Raw genomic sequence first — 13,731 nt, 5'->3', positions numbered from 1 at the left:
TGGTGCCTTCTCTTCCCTAAGCACACACTGTACGCAGACCCGGCCATCCAGGTGAGACAAAAGAAACATAACTTGGTTCTTTTGTCTTGTGGAACAGATGACCCTCTTCCAATGCTCCAAGGTCCAGTTCCAGTGCTCGCATGACCATTGTAGGTGTTTTCTGGTGCGCTGTTCAACCTGACCAAGATGGCACCATGGATGGTCGCCATGATGAGACATTTGTATGTTTGTGTTTGGTTTTATTTATGTTTTCTATTTGACCTCAAATTCGATGTACAATCAGCTAGAGTGGGGAACAGTTACTGATCTTCAGGTACATTTCTTCTGACATTATTCTGGAGTTTATTCAGAAACCCTCAGATTTTGAATGTCCGTACAACAGGTGTGTTTACTCTACTCAGTCTGGCTAGGAGATGGTTGAGAGGTAGATGTGCGGGCACACTTTTAAGGCTGAGATGGTGTGGGTTTTGTACTCCTTTACCATTCTTATTCCTCTCCAACGTGGGATCTCTACACAATAAAATTTAAGATCTACTGCTGAACAAAACCAGGACACGGCATATGTGGTTTCCAAAAATAATTTCAGATTTTGATTCATCTGTCCAGAGCAGTTTTCCGTTTTGCCTCAGTGTTTCTGGATCATGTTGACATGGATTCTTCTTTGCATGGTACAGCTTTAACTTGCATTTGTGGGTTGCACGGTGAACTGTGTTCACAGACTGAAGTGTTTCCGAGTCCATGCAGTGATTTCCAATACAGAATCACACCGGTTTTTAATGCAGTGCTTCCTGAAGGCCCAAAGATCATGATTATCCAATACTGACCGTCTGCCTTGTTCCTTGCATACAGGAATTTCTCCAGATTCTCTGAAACTTTTGATATGTACTGTAGATGGTGGGATATTCGAAGTCCTCACAATTTTATGTTGAGGAGCATTTTTCTGACAGTGTTTCACAGATTGGTGAACCTCTGCCCATCTTTGCTTCTGAGAGACTCTGTTTCTCTACAGTACTCTTTTTACACCCAGCCATGTGAGTTAGTAACAAATGGCTCCTCCAGCTGTTTATATTACTTATATTACCTGTTTTATTTACATTAAACCTCACATCCCAACTTTTTTGGAAATGGCGTTGTGCTTAGAAAAACTGAAAAGTTTCATTGCTGCTAATGACCCAAGTTTAGTCTGGAAAAGTGTCCAAGAGACCAACTACAAGGTGAGAAAGACTCCCATTTTCCTGAGCGACCTGAATGAGTTCTCCTGTGTATTTGAATGCACAAGACATTCTTCAGACTTTGGCTCTCTCACTTGTTTCCCCCTATCTTCTTCAGAAGTCCTTGATTGGCTGAATCATAAGAATTAGTTATTTAAGGTGGAGGCATTTTAGATGCGCGATGGAACTAAACTCTGTAAGAAAGTAGATCTCCAGGAGGAGAGTTGGTGACCAGTGATCTAACATGAGCCTGTTAAAGATAAGAGCAGCTAAAAGGGTGCAACGAGGCGTCCTAAGTGACAGGTGTGAGCTGAGTGCCTTCACTCGGTTGTGCCTTTTGATGCCTGGGGTTAAAAACCGTGCTGATGTGCTCCATCTGTAGGCCTCTGGGGAGACACCCATGTACACACATGCTGTCCACTGTCCTGGCCTGTGGCTGTGGGTCAGTCCCCGAGCTGATTCTCACCTGGAGAGCAGTCACCTTTAAAGACCTCCCAGCCCTTCATCACCTCTTCCCTTCTGACTGACAGCACCCTGCAGCTCAGGCTCAAAATGCCTCTCAGCTTGTTTATTCTGGTTGCTGTTTCATCTGTTTTCCTTTTTCTGAAAGTTTTATAAATGCGTGTCCTGGTTTGTTTACTTATTTGTTTATTTATTTATTCAGTCACACATTTATTTCTGGATTAGCTTTTTGGAAGTTGCCCTATTGCAGGGTAATGATTTCCTCTTGGAGTAAGAAGGATAGTCCTTGTTAGAACTTGAAGCACAGATTGTCTTGATCACTTGTAAGTACGTGAGCAGAACCGAGTTAGACATGGATCTGGGTTTTTTTTTTTTTTTTTGGAGCAGTCTGGGGAAAAGCAGAAAAAGGGAAACTTGGCTTTCTGTCACGATGCTGTCCCTCTCAGCATCATGTCAGTAGCTTTTCTGGCTTTCTGTCTCCAGCACAGCTCTCAGTGCCATGCTGCAATACCAACCCATTATGTGATTAGAAATTAACATCTGGTCAGTTTCCTAGAGTAAGCCTAAGCTTAAACTAAATGAGATCTTTAATGGTAAACCACCACTACAGGGTTCCTGTGGATCCCTAGAAGTATTGAGATTTTAAAATGTAAAGTCAAAAAATGGCTAAAAAATGCAATTTCTTGCAGGAAATTGAAAGCAATACTGGCTTTTTGTTATGGTTTGTTTATCGATGATATTAAGGCTGATCCAGTTCCGATCCTTTTGTTTCTTTCCTGCGCTCTGCTTACTCTTCTGCTGTAGAGGACATGTAGACTTGCAGCATCTTCAGTGCCATTGCTTCCTCTTTTTTGCAGCGACATGCCACTAAAACCATGTTACCGTACTAAGTGCATTCCAGCAGTTGTAAAACAAAACTATTGATTAAGTGATTGAGAACTATTATAGGAACACTCTGCTTTACTGTGTTGCTTCTGGATTTAAACTGCTGCTTTTGGTTTTAAACTATACAGTAACAGCACATTGAAAAGTGATGAAAAAGGATCGGGCTATTTTGACATGTTAGAGCAATGTGAAATCATAGCATGTTCAGGATCCTATACAATGGTAATTTCACTTAAAAAAACAGAAACAAAAGCCATCATTTCAGAGTGGATATGCACATATCACAAATGAGGAGTACTGTGATACAGAGTTAATCACACTCCTTGTCAGCTGGTTCTTCATATGAAAGGAACACACACATTAAGGGGCACAGAAACGAATCCCTATGTAAATTGAAATGTGTTGACGAGAGTCATAGTCTATATTAAACTAACCCAGAATAGTCTGCTAACCAAAAATGTGACCTTCAAATGGAATTAAAAAGCATTTATTTATTTCTGTGCAGCAATCCTGCATCGATATAGGGGGATTGCTCAAGAGTAGGCTTAGTCCTTATTCAAGAAAACCAGCCCTTAATGTCTATTATAAAACAAATCGTTCCAGCCCTAAAATCTTATTGGCTGAGCCGCGCTTGAAGCCATCATAACATCCACGTTATGCACACACCTTTGACCGCCTCACAACAACTGAATTGTCATTTATCAAGTGTGGATTTGTCCAAAATACTATCTTAGCTGTATTTTGCAGTGTTGGTGTTCATCATCATCATCATTGTCGTCATCGTCATCAACGTCGTAGACCGCTTAATCCAGATAGGGTTGCGGTAGCAGTTGGGAGAGCAGAGAATCCAGGATTCAGTAAATTCCGTTGTAGTGCACTAGATACTTAGGGAGCAGGGAGCCGTTAGAGATTCAGCCCCAGCTTGAGAAGCGGGCCGCTGTTGGATCGGGCCTAAGAAAACGCTTCCAATACTGCAATAATGCTGTGTGATGTGTCAGAACTTCAGTGCGTTTTCAGTTCTGCAGCATGGTAAACTGTTCGGTACTTTAACTTTTAAGGTTAATATTACATTATTGTGTTCTGCCTACAGGTCAAGGGTAGGCAACTCTTGTCTTATAGGTCTGGATTCCTGCAGTCCCCATACCCCCCCCCCCCCTCCCCCCCCCCCCCCCAGCCGACCAAATGCACCTGATTTACCTCCACCGCACCTGATTTACCTCAGGTTCATTGTTTCAGAGTAAAGAAATCAACAAACTGTGTTGACTCCGGCCCTCAGTTACCCACCCCTGCTCTAGGTCGATCAGATTAAGCATGTTAATTTGACTCGGACAGGTTGAGGGGCAATTATTAGCATATCTGTAACATAGTTGTGAGTTTTATTCAGTAGCATTTAGAATCCATTTAATTTGTTTTATTTATTTGTCCTGAGTGTTAATCTAATTGAGCTCCCTTAAGTTTCCCTTGAGAACTTGAGAAGTGAGCCTGTATTTAAATTGTCGCATAAATTACATAATTGACGTTTGAGGAATTCTGCATTCATAAGGGAATGAATTAGAAAATCTGAGATGTTTCACTGTAACAAATTTTTTTTTTGGTATTGAGGTGAAAATTCTCTTACTGTTCTAACCCTAAACTGGTGTGTGCATCTTGAGAGCAGAGCAAAGTGTCTAGAGCTGGGCGATTTATGAAAAAACAACTGTGTTCTGCTCAAATCATTTGCTCTTGGATAACGCCAGAAATAAAGTGACTCATATTTTAGGGGTGTTTCTGGATGTTTCTTTCCTTATTTATTCATTGATTCATTTATCGTTTTCCTTTCCTTAGCTGCCACGGCTGTTTGATGGCTGCTTTTTCTATTTGCTGGGATCCTTCCAGAAGCCTCCTAAAGAGGAGCTCCTGCAGCTAGTAAAAGCAGGAGGCGGACAACTGCTTAGCCGGCAGCCCAAACCGGACAGCGACGTCACCCAGACACTAAACTCGGCGGCCTATCATGCCCAGCCCAGCTCAGACCAGGCCTTCTGCACTCAGTACATCCTCTACGACCCTGAGGGCTCCTACAGGCCCAGCCGAGTCCGTCTGGGCAAAGTGTGGTCAGCCCCCTCCTCGTGGCTTCTAGACTGCATCAAAGCCTTCAGCCTTCTGCCTGTGCCTGAGGTCTAGAGGTTCAGGACGGCGAACCATCAATATAACAGCCACTGTCAAGTGAGCTGGTATCTATAAGAACGATCATGCTGACTCTCAGTTATGTTTGTGGCTCATGTTGACTTGCTTGGACACAAGCTTTGACATCTAATGTTCACCTCTGAGTGGTAAATCCTGTTAAACAGCCGCATAAATGGTTTCTTAAAGAAATATGACAGTTATCTCATCATGATGCAATGCACACAGTTAGACCTGACAGAACTGCCTTATCTGAAAATATGGTGTACTGACACACTTGCAAAAGTAAGCTGAGGTAAGTGCAGTCTTGACAGGCAGTACTTTTTAGCTGGTTGAGAAAATGTCAGCCTTGCCCAGTGCTGCACAAGCTAACTGTCTATTATGAGCTGTCTGGATTTTACACTTCACATAATTTTACTTAAACCTGCTAATAGAGGCATCATGTAAAAGGGCGTTCAGTTTAAAATAACTCATTTCTGAAATCTTGGTCTGTTTTTGTATGTGATGTTTTTATGTTTTACGTTTGATTCACTTTGGAGAGAGATAATGAATGAGGTTATAATTACTGTATCTATGTTAAGCACTGTGAAAGAGAAGAAAATTTGTGCTATCCTGCTGAGATTAGTTTCGCTTCTGCAAAATGCTGTTGTGAAATGTTAAATAGCTTTGCAGGGCTATTGTGCCTTTTCTTTTTATGGGACAAATTATACCATCTGAAAGAAAGAAAATTAGGATGTGAAGGGTTTTTATTTGGGAGTGGTAGTGGGGGTGGGGGGTGGGGATGGGGGGGGGGGGGGGGGGGGGGGGGGGGGGGGGGCGCTGTGACCCACTTTGAACGCTGCATTTATTGTACAACTTGTAGAAAAAAACCACGAAAAGACATTGGCAGTGTTACATCCCAGAATACACTACGTAATTACTAAACCTGTAAAACCTCAGTGCTTCTTTGATGTTTTGCTATGACTAATTTTCTCTGTTTATGGTGAAAGAAGAACTTTTCTTTCTCTTGCTTTTCCGTCTGCTCCTGAAGACGGTAGTGTGGAGATTGATTTGAGGAAGCAACTCAACAAGCAGAAGTGGAAGACACGACCAATTAGTCCTCCACTTGCCAAGGTGGCACTTTCCCTCCTGAAGAAACAAACAAGTTTTCTTTGCCATTTCAGCAAAGGTTTAAAAGGGTAGGGGGAAAAAGGAAAGACTTCTGGCCCTCCATCTCAGAGGTCCTCTTTGGCCATCTCCCAAAACACAGCTTTCACTGGGATTACTCAGGGATGCTCCTAATTGCTATTGATTGCTGTGAGCCACATTAAATTGCTTGGCCCCCGTCTTGCAGGGAGGTGGAGGAGGCAATTAGTGGCGTGGACAGGGTTTCAAAGGCCTGATTAATAAGAGGGTACAGGCAAGCCCGTGGGCTGATGGAGAGAGAGAGAGCGCGGAACGGTTGCATGCTCAACTCGTAACACCTCGCTCTACAAACTTTACACACCTTACAGACAAGAGGCTGAAGGGAGTGGGCCTAGCAAAGCTTCAGGGATAAGACTGGAATCTAGTTTTCAGTCCCAAGGGCTTCGTTTTCTGTGGCTGCGTAACGCTCCTAAAACTATTCCTGATATTTCAGCCTATACTTCTCAGACCTCTGCAGACAAACCAGCATTAGAGGTAATGTTATTCAGCTCAATGGTCCATTTGTTTTGCTTACTTGCAATATACTTTCGTGGGAGCTTGAATGAGCACTTTTATTTATTCACCAAGTTGCCCAAATATGCTGTAGATGCAAAACTTTAGAACGTTCGTGATCCAGGTCCAAGTTTTTGATCTTGCATCATAAACTCTGCTTAGAACTTTGTACCAAGAGAAACTACTTTCAACCTTCAGCAGTTCAGGGTATGTTTTCCTAACAGTGTCAGCTTGAACAGTCCATCTACAGCTATTATACTAGGACTGCAGTGCATAAACACCTTGTTACAAAGATAAATGCATATCGCTGCTGTCGGAACAAAACCTCGTATCTTCATTTTTGGCGTTTTTTAATTTTTGACGTAGCTTGAAAATGCCTACTGTCCTTTATATTGTGTGTAAATCTCATGATGAATGGACCAAAAGAAACAGCCCAAAACCATTTGGAAAAATGACTGGTTCCATTGACTTACATTAAAAGTAAAGTGTGTTTTTTCCTTCTCCTGTAAAGTTGCCGGTTCGGAGATGAGGCAGCAATATTTAAGAATATTTATCTCCATGTATCCATGGAGATCTGTATAGACGTGACGCTGTGAGATCCTTCGCCATATTCTCTATAGGTGAGTGCCTGGTGTACACCAAGAGAACAGTACAGGCCAATACAGTGAGTCTACATTGGCTCTCTTATGTCTTGGGGAGGCATTTTGCTGGTATGGTTTGGTTCCACGTGTTGCTTTTGAAGGGAGGGTCATTGCAAACCAGCACACTATGATAAAATACTCCTATCCTGATGGGAGTGGTTTCTTCCAGGATGACATCCACAGGGTGTGTTAAGACACCATCATCCCTCCAGTACAGTTCCAGAAAGTTGCAGAAACTGTCAAGGTGCATCTCAGCACCCCACAGTGACCATCTTACTGAGCCAGTTTGTTGGTTTTTTTAATTTATTTTGTGACCTGTGTGTAAACCCTTCAGATGAACAGCACCTAAAGCTTTCATCTTTTAGAGAGAGGAGAAAAGCTGCTTCAGATCTGAACAGGTGTTTCTGTCCATCCTTCCACTGTGAAAAGACAACTCAGCGCTACGGGTCAGAAAGGATGTGTAGCTGTCAAGAAGCTGTTACTAAGAAAAGGAAACACTCCAGAGTCCAGACCTCAACATCACTGAATGTGTTTGAGATTATTTCGATTGTGAGAAGCAGAAAATGCAACCAACTTCTGCGACTGAACTTTGGAGGTGTTGAAAAATATCCCTGCAGATGTCTTTCAAAAAGATGGAAGCTGTAATGAATGCATGGTGGACAGATTAAACACTGAAGAACTTGATATGCTTAGTTGTTGAGGCTTTCATGTAACATTTATATAAATATACGTTTTCTGCTTTTTTTATTTCTCTCTGATGCTGAGAAATGAGCAACGTAATGGCTGTTTTTACTGGGAGTTAAATGAAGGGTGGTCTCAGAATTTTGCAGTAGATATTTTCTGACGTCTTCACGAAAGCAAACTCTGCCACTCCTCACCTGTTCAGTCCTGTAATTAAAGAGCACCTGTTTTACTGGATGTGCGAAAGTCCGAATTGGGCTGAATTCTTTGCCTCGTTCTCTCTTGTTTTCCTGACTTTTGCAGAAAGGAGCCTGCGAGCTGTGCTGTGCCTCGGCAGAGCAGATGTGATGTTTTCCAGCGTACCTGGATGTGTGGATGTGGAGTGATGCTGACGCCAGCGCTGAAGAACACTACGTTCGCACCATCAGTGATCAGAGCCCTCAGCCCCACGAGTATCCATGGGGCCCAGCAGGTGCGATCTGCTTACCAGAGAAACAGCAACAATAAATCAACACACACACTTTTTTTTTTTTTTTTTTTTTTTTTTTGCTGAATACCACTTTTTTTCAGTCTATTTAACAAAATAGTTTTTGTCTTCATAAATAATACACATTTTAGTCCCTTCTTTTAACATTTGAATTCAGAATACACACTGTACGCTTGGAGATATTTACATGTCTGTACATCATGAAGGGCACCTTGGATTGGTTTAATACTGGATGAAAAACACAAATGCTTGGCTGAGTATTGAGATCATTTGCATTCCAGCAAAACACTTGTGGTTTTCATCGTCTAATTTCTGTTAAATATATTCATCTGGTTCTGAATTTATATAGTATAATAACAATATTTACCTTGAACAGTAAACATTACTATATTAAACGATAGATATAGGAAATGACAGTTCGCTTTAAGAATGACCATCAGTGCCCGTGTAGTAACAGAGACTGTGTAATAAAAGCTGATTGTTTAACAGTATGTTTTCTTAATAGTTACAGTTTGTTTCAGGCACAAATTCTTATAACAGTTTTTTTTTTTTTTTTGTATAGAAAAAAAAAAAAAAACCAAAGAACAATCTTTCATAGCTTCCAGCTACAGTTAGTCGGTGTCTCAAAAAAGGGCTGTTGTGGGTCACTTTTACAAAACGGACAGTGAATGAGGGAGTGCTCGAGACTGGAATAGACAGACACCATGTGCACGACATCTCTACAGACAGTTTGGTTGGACAGTTTCACAGACGCTTCCAGCAGGTGAAAATCGTCTTTTCTCCCGCAGGTTTCACTTGTTGCAAAGCAGAGATGAACGGAAAGAAAACGCGGTCCATCTCGGAGGCCTTGTCAGTTTCCTTCATGATTGTCATAAAAGAATGGACGAGAGACGCTTCTTCTCAGCGGTGCACCGGTGGCTGAGCTACGGGTAACAGAAGTCACAAATGAACACTAATGGATGAATGCTGTTCCCACACGTACCTCAAGGACGTCAGCTCAGTGTAAACCAGTGTGCGGTATTCCGAGAATGTCAGACATGTCCGCACCATTTAATGGCATTGAAGGTAGGTTTAAGTCCCAAGACAAATGTCAGTGCTGCATTTTAACACTCGTTCTGTTGAATAAAACGCATGATGAACCTACGAGTTGGTTAGATCAGTGTGTGAGGCTGAGACTTTGATCACCAGTAATGACTGTGTCTCCTTTAGCGAAGGGCAGTGAATCAGGAGATCATAATTGAGCAATTAGGGGATAACTGCTCATTTGATAAAGGTCCAGGCAAAAGATCCTCCAAGGGCTTTGAAGGCTGCTTTAAATGTGCAGCCAAGGACCCAGTGCCTTGGCATGCCTCGCATCCCTCTAAAGCCTGCACAGAGGCAGGATCAGCTCAGAACTCCCTCCACTTGATTCTACCCATGTTTGAGCTCAGTGCCTGTAGGAATAGTCATGATCAAAAACATGGAGACCACATTCTGAGCGACTAGACAGCTTGCTTGGGTTGGATTTCCTACGAACGAACACGCAAGCGATTGGTAGTTTTAGTCTGAGAGACATGGTTTTTCCCCTTCAGTTCTTTCAGATAATAATAATTTTGTTGTTTTTATTGTCTTTATTATCTTAAGAGAATAATAAATATATTAATAATAATAATAGTAACAAATTGTTTGATTGTAAGCCAAGTCATTCTGAGTGGTTTGAAATGCCCTGTTATAGATAACTAAGTCAGAATTGTTCACAGTGGTTGGTGATAGGAACCGACCTCTGGAAGCTCCCTCACAGAAAGTTATTACATGGAATAGCTGGGAATGCCCTGCCTGGTGCCTGAAGCGTAGTTTCATAAGAAGTTTGAGAATTTAACATAATGTATTTTTTTTAAATCCATTTATGATTATAGGAGAGGTGTATGTAGGGTGTTGTGGGGCAATAGTCCTGTCATGACCCAACAACACCTCATCATCAAAATAAAATATAAAACCTCAGAAGAAATGTTGACTGGTGGTTTTGGTGGTAATTCAAATGGCTGTGTTTGCATTGTAGACATTGTGACTCCTGGTTCCTATCATCATCACTGTAAAGAAACGAGTCCGCAAGTTTGTCTACAATGAACCGTTTCACATCAAATCACTCTGAATGACTTCATTTTACATCTCAACCATTAAATTATGAGGACATTTTTTTAAATTCATGGAATTGTCCTTTAAGGGATCAAACTGTATGCACATTTAAATAAGACTGTCGTCCTTTTCACTTATAGGCTCAATTTTATATTAATAATAACAATTGTCTTAATCTCAACATCTGTACAAAGCAGATACTGTTTGACAAATATCTGCAGATACTAAATTATCTAAATTATCCTAAATTATCACGCAGCCCATAGTCAAATTATGATTTGTTGATTTTTCTAAGTTAATATAAGTTGACACATCCTCAGAGAGCACATTTAAATATGACATATGAACATTTAGCACACAATTTCTGTGTATTTCTGTATATTAAGTTTAGCATATTGAAAAAAAAAGTAAAATATAAAATGTGCCATTTTTTGTTTTCATCTCTTTCACCAATATTTTACATTCAAGAAATAAACAATTACTGTGCATTATAATGTGCAGAAGTGTGTCTCTGTAGAAGATGTTTACAGTTTTTTTTTCACTTAGCAAATCAACAAAACATGTAACATGACCAGGGGTGCCCAGACTTTTGCATCCGACTGTAAGTCTCTAGTTACTGCCGGAGACGTCTTGATGGCCAGGGCCATTTCAGCTTCTGGCATTTAAGAAAGCCATAAACGGCCTCCTGGTCCTACCAGAGATGTAAATGAGAGAGAATGCAATAGAATGATCCCAGATCAGAACGATGTAAGACAGGCAGCCTGCTGGCAGAGATGGGTGGTAAAATGCTGGTGGGTGAAAATGTATGGAAACTTCCAGTCTCTTCTTAAGAGGTCATGCTATTGCATTCATTTTCATCTCATTACCAAACCCATGGATTTGCTATTAAGTAGCTCATTCATCAATGCTGGGCAACAGGGTCCAAAAGGTTAACTAGGATGAATTCTCTTTGGGTAGGAAAATACCTATGATAAATCGCATGGGCTGTGTAGAATTCACCTTTGAATTAATGACTGGTATTTATCATCTGGGAGGGAAAGAAAGCAAGCAGGAGCTGGGTCTGTTTGGCCAGGTTGGTCTGTCTGCTCAAGTCGAACCAAAGAATCTATAAGCTATGCATTAGCTTATTCTAAACGAAGGCCCGGGCCAGGCCACTGCAGCTCTATGCAGCTAATTTGTGGGTGCTTTTCCAGTAAGGAAAAAAAACCCTATTGTATCAGCCTCAGAGTCTGCTCAGAGGTTCTTATTGGTTTAAGTGCTTCTAGAGGAGTGCTTCAGTGGTTTAAGCGCTTCGGTGGATCAACATGTGGTCGCTAAAAAGCTGAGAGATGGAAAATTGCTGCGAGCCGGGACTACAGCGTGTCGAGGATGAGAGGAAGCGTTTAAGAATGTAGCTTTGAAGCGGCAGCCTGTGTGCAGATTCCCGCCTTCAGTTCGGCTCCCTACCCCACTGCTGTTCTTGTCTGGTGGGTAATTTATCACAGAATATTGCCTGATTAAGGAAAATTAAAGCGGGCTGCTTTGGGCTTGCTAATTGCTTAGATAAGTTCAAGCTGTTGGCCTCTAGGAGGACTTTTGCTTGTTTGTGCTGGGGGGGGAGAAAAACAAGGACATCTCAAGCAGGCAGGGGCAATCTGAATTAATGCTGCAGTGTTCTGCTTTCTTCTTGGCTTCTAAGGCCTGAAAACTAGTCTGGAGAGGCTACCTCTCAGTGTAATTGCGCTTGTGTAACAGTCCAAAATCATGTGACTTCTCACTCAGGACACTGTCATGAAGGTACCATCACAACAGCAATGTCTCATTTATATCGACCACAGGTGTCCAGTCTTATCTACCAAATTGCTAATATGGCTGCAGGTTTTCATTGCAACAAAGCAGAAGCACATGATCAGTTGTTTGAAGAATCAAGTGCGCTCCTGATAGTTTGGCATGGAAACCTGCAGCCTTACTGGCCCTTTGTGGATATGATTGGACACTCCTGACATAGACCGTCTTTGGCTGTTCTCCCTTTGTACTGATCTTTTTTTTTTTTTTATTTTAAAACTTAACAGGGTCCAGGAAGCACCCATGTCCCATCTCTTTACTAGCAGTCTAGGGCTGGCCCAAATACTTAAAATACTCAAGTATTCTTTCATTACGTTTCATTTGTTATTATGCTGGAAATAATAATAATTGTTATTATATCTGCAAAGGCCTTTAAAATAGTTGTTGACATTTTCCACGTTAACAACTGTTAAGTTGCCAATGGGAATACATTATACATTCCTACCAGACATCCACATCACTTCGCCTCAGAGTGCAACAGACTGCTACAACTTCCACATGGCTGTGACAGCTGCCTCTGAAATCATACCTGCGTAAAGGTTGCTAGTGCGCCTCTCCTACTCCATACCATGGGGTCATGACAAGTTTGATGAATCATCTCAAATATGCATCATGGTCCTTGTCTGAGTACCACCATGAATCCAATCTACACCGCCTTCAACTCCCTCACGTACCTGCCTCGCTTTACTTGAACCCGGCTACATAACGTTGACATAACATGTCATTGCGTATTTTGTTCAATAATACAACAGTGTCATGTTTCCATTACTAGCAATTGTCAGGATAGATGCCATAATGTTTGTCACATGCTAAGTTTTGCTGTGTACACTAGTTAGCAGTCATGTCATCGAACATGTGACATCTGTCATGACAGTTAATGGTAATAATATGATGCTGTTTTATTACTGGACATATGCGTTTCATAAGTTTTCATTTACCATGACATGTTTTTTAGCACAGATATGTAGCAGCGTTCAAGGGAAGTGTTGCATCAGTGTGTGACATTAGCTGTCATGTCAGCATCACCTGTCATGATGGTCACTGGTAATGGTAACATGACACTCAACACATAGGACATCTGCTTACACATGTTTATGGCATGGTTTTGTCATGTTTATATAACCTTATAACCTGGTTATTTCAGTATTATGTAACATTTGTACAGCGGTTTTAAACTTGACAGCACAGACAGCAGATAGAAAGCTTTAGAGAAGTATCTCCTGTCGCTGTTAGTGCAGCACAGGAGCTGCTCTGCTATCACCACACCAACTAGATCATCACATTTAAGTAAATTATATTAAATCTAGCTCATAACACTATGATGTGAGCAAGTTTAGAAAAAGTCTTATGTTTTGAGAGTTTAGCGAAGCCAATGTGGACTAAAACTGATTACAATGGAAGTGTCTCTCTCTCTCTCTCTCTCTCTCTCTCTCTCTCTCTCTCTCTCTCTCTCTCTCTCTCTCTCCTCTCTCTCTCTCTCTCTCTCTCTCTCTCTCTCTCTCTCTCTCTCTCTCCTCTCTCTCTCTCTCTCTCTCTCTCTCCTCTCTCTCTCTCTCTCTCTCTCTCTCTCCCTCTCTCTCTCTCCCCT

At 41.5% G+C, this 13,731-nt stretch overlaps 1 protein-coding gene across 1 annotated transcript in view; it reads left to right on the top strand.

Moving 5' to 3' along the window:
• Positions 1-5,456, top strand: part of bard1 (BRCA1 associated RING domain 1) — a 33,863-nt gene extending 28,407 nt beyond the window's left edge. Inside the window, exon 11 of the mRNA XM_017707318.2 lies at positions 4,383-5,456. Within this exon, the coding sequence (XP_017562807.2) occupies positions 4,383-4,718 (336 nt within the window). The 3' untranslated portion in view covers positions 4,719-5,456. The remainder of the gene's footprint in view (positions 1-4,382) is intronic.
• The last annotated feature ends 8,275 nt before the right edge of the window (positions 5,457-13,731 follow it).

Source organism: Pygocentrus nattereri, chromosome 6 (genome assembly GCF_015220715.1).
Source record: "Pygocentrus nattereri isolate fPygNat1 chromosome 6, fPygNat1.pri, whole genome shotgun sequence".
Lineage (NCBI taxonomy): Eukaryota > Metazoa > Chordata > Actinopteri > Characiformes > Serrasalmidae > Pygocentrus > Pygocentrus nattereri.
Note: the sequence above shows the minus strand (reverse complement) of the source record. Positions and strands in the feature narration are given on the sequence as shown.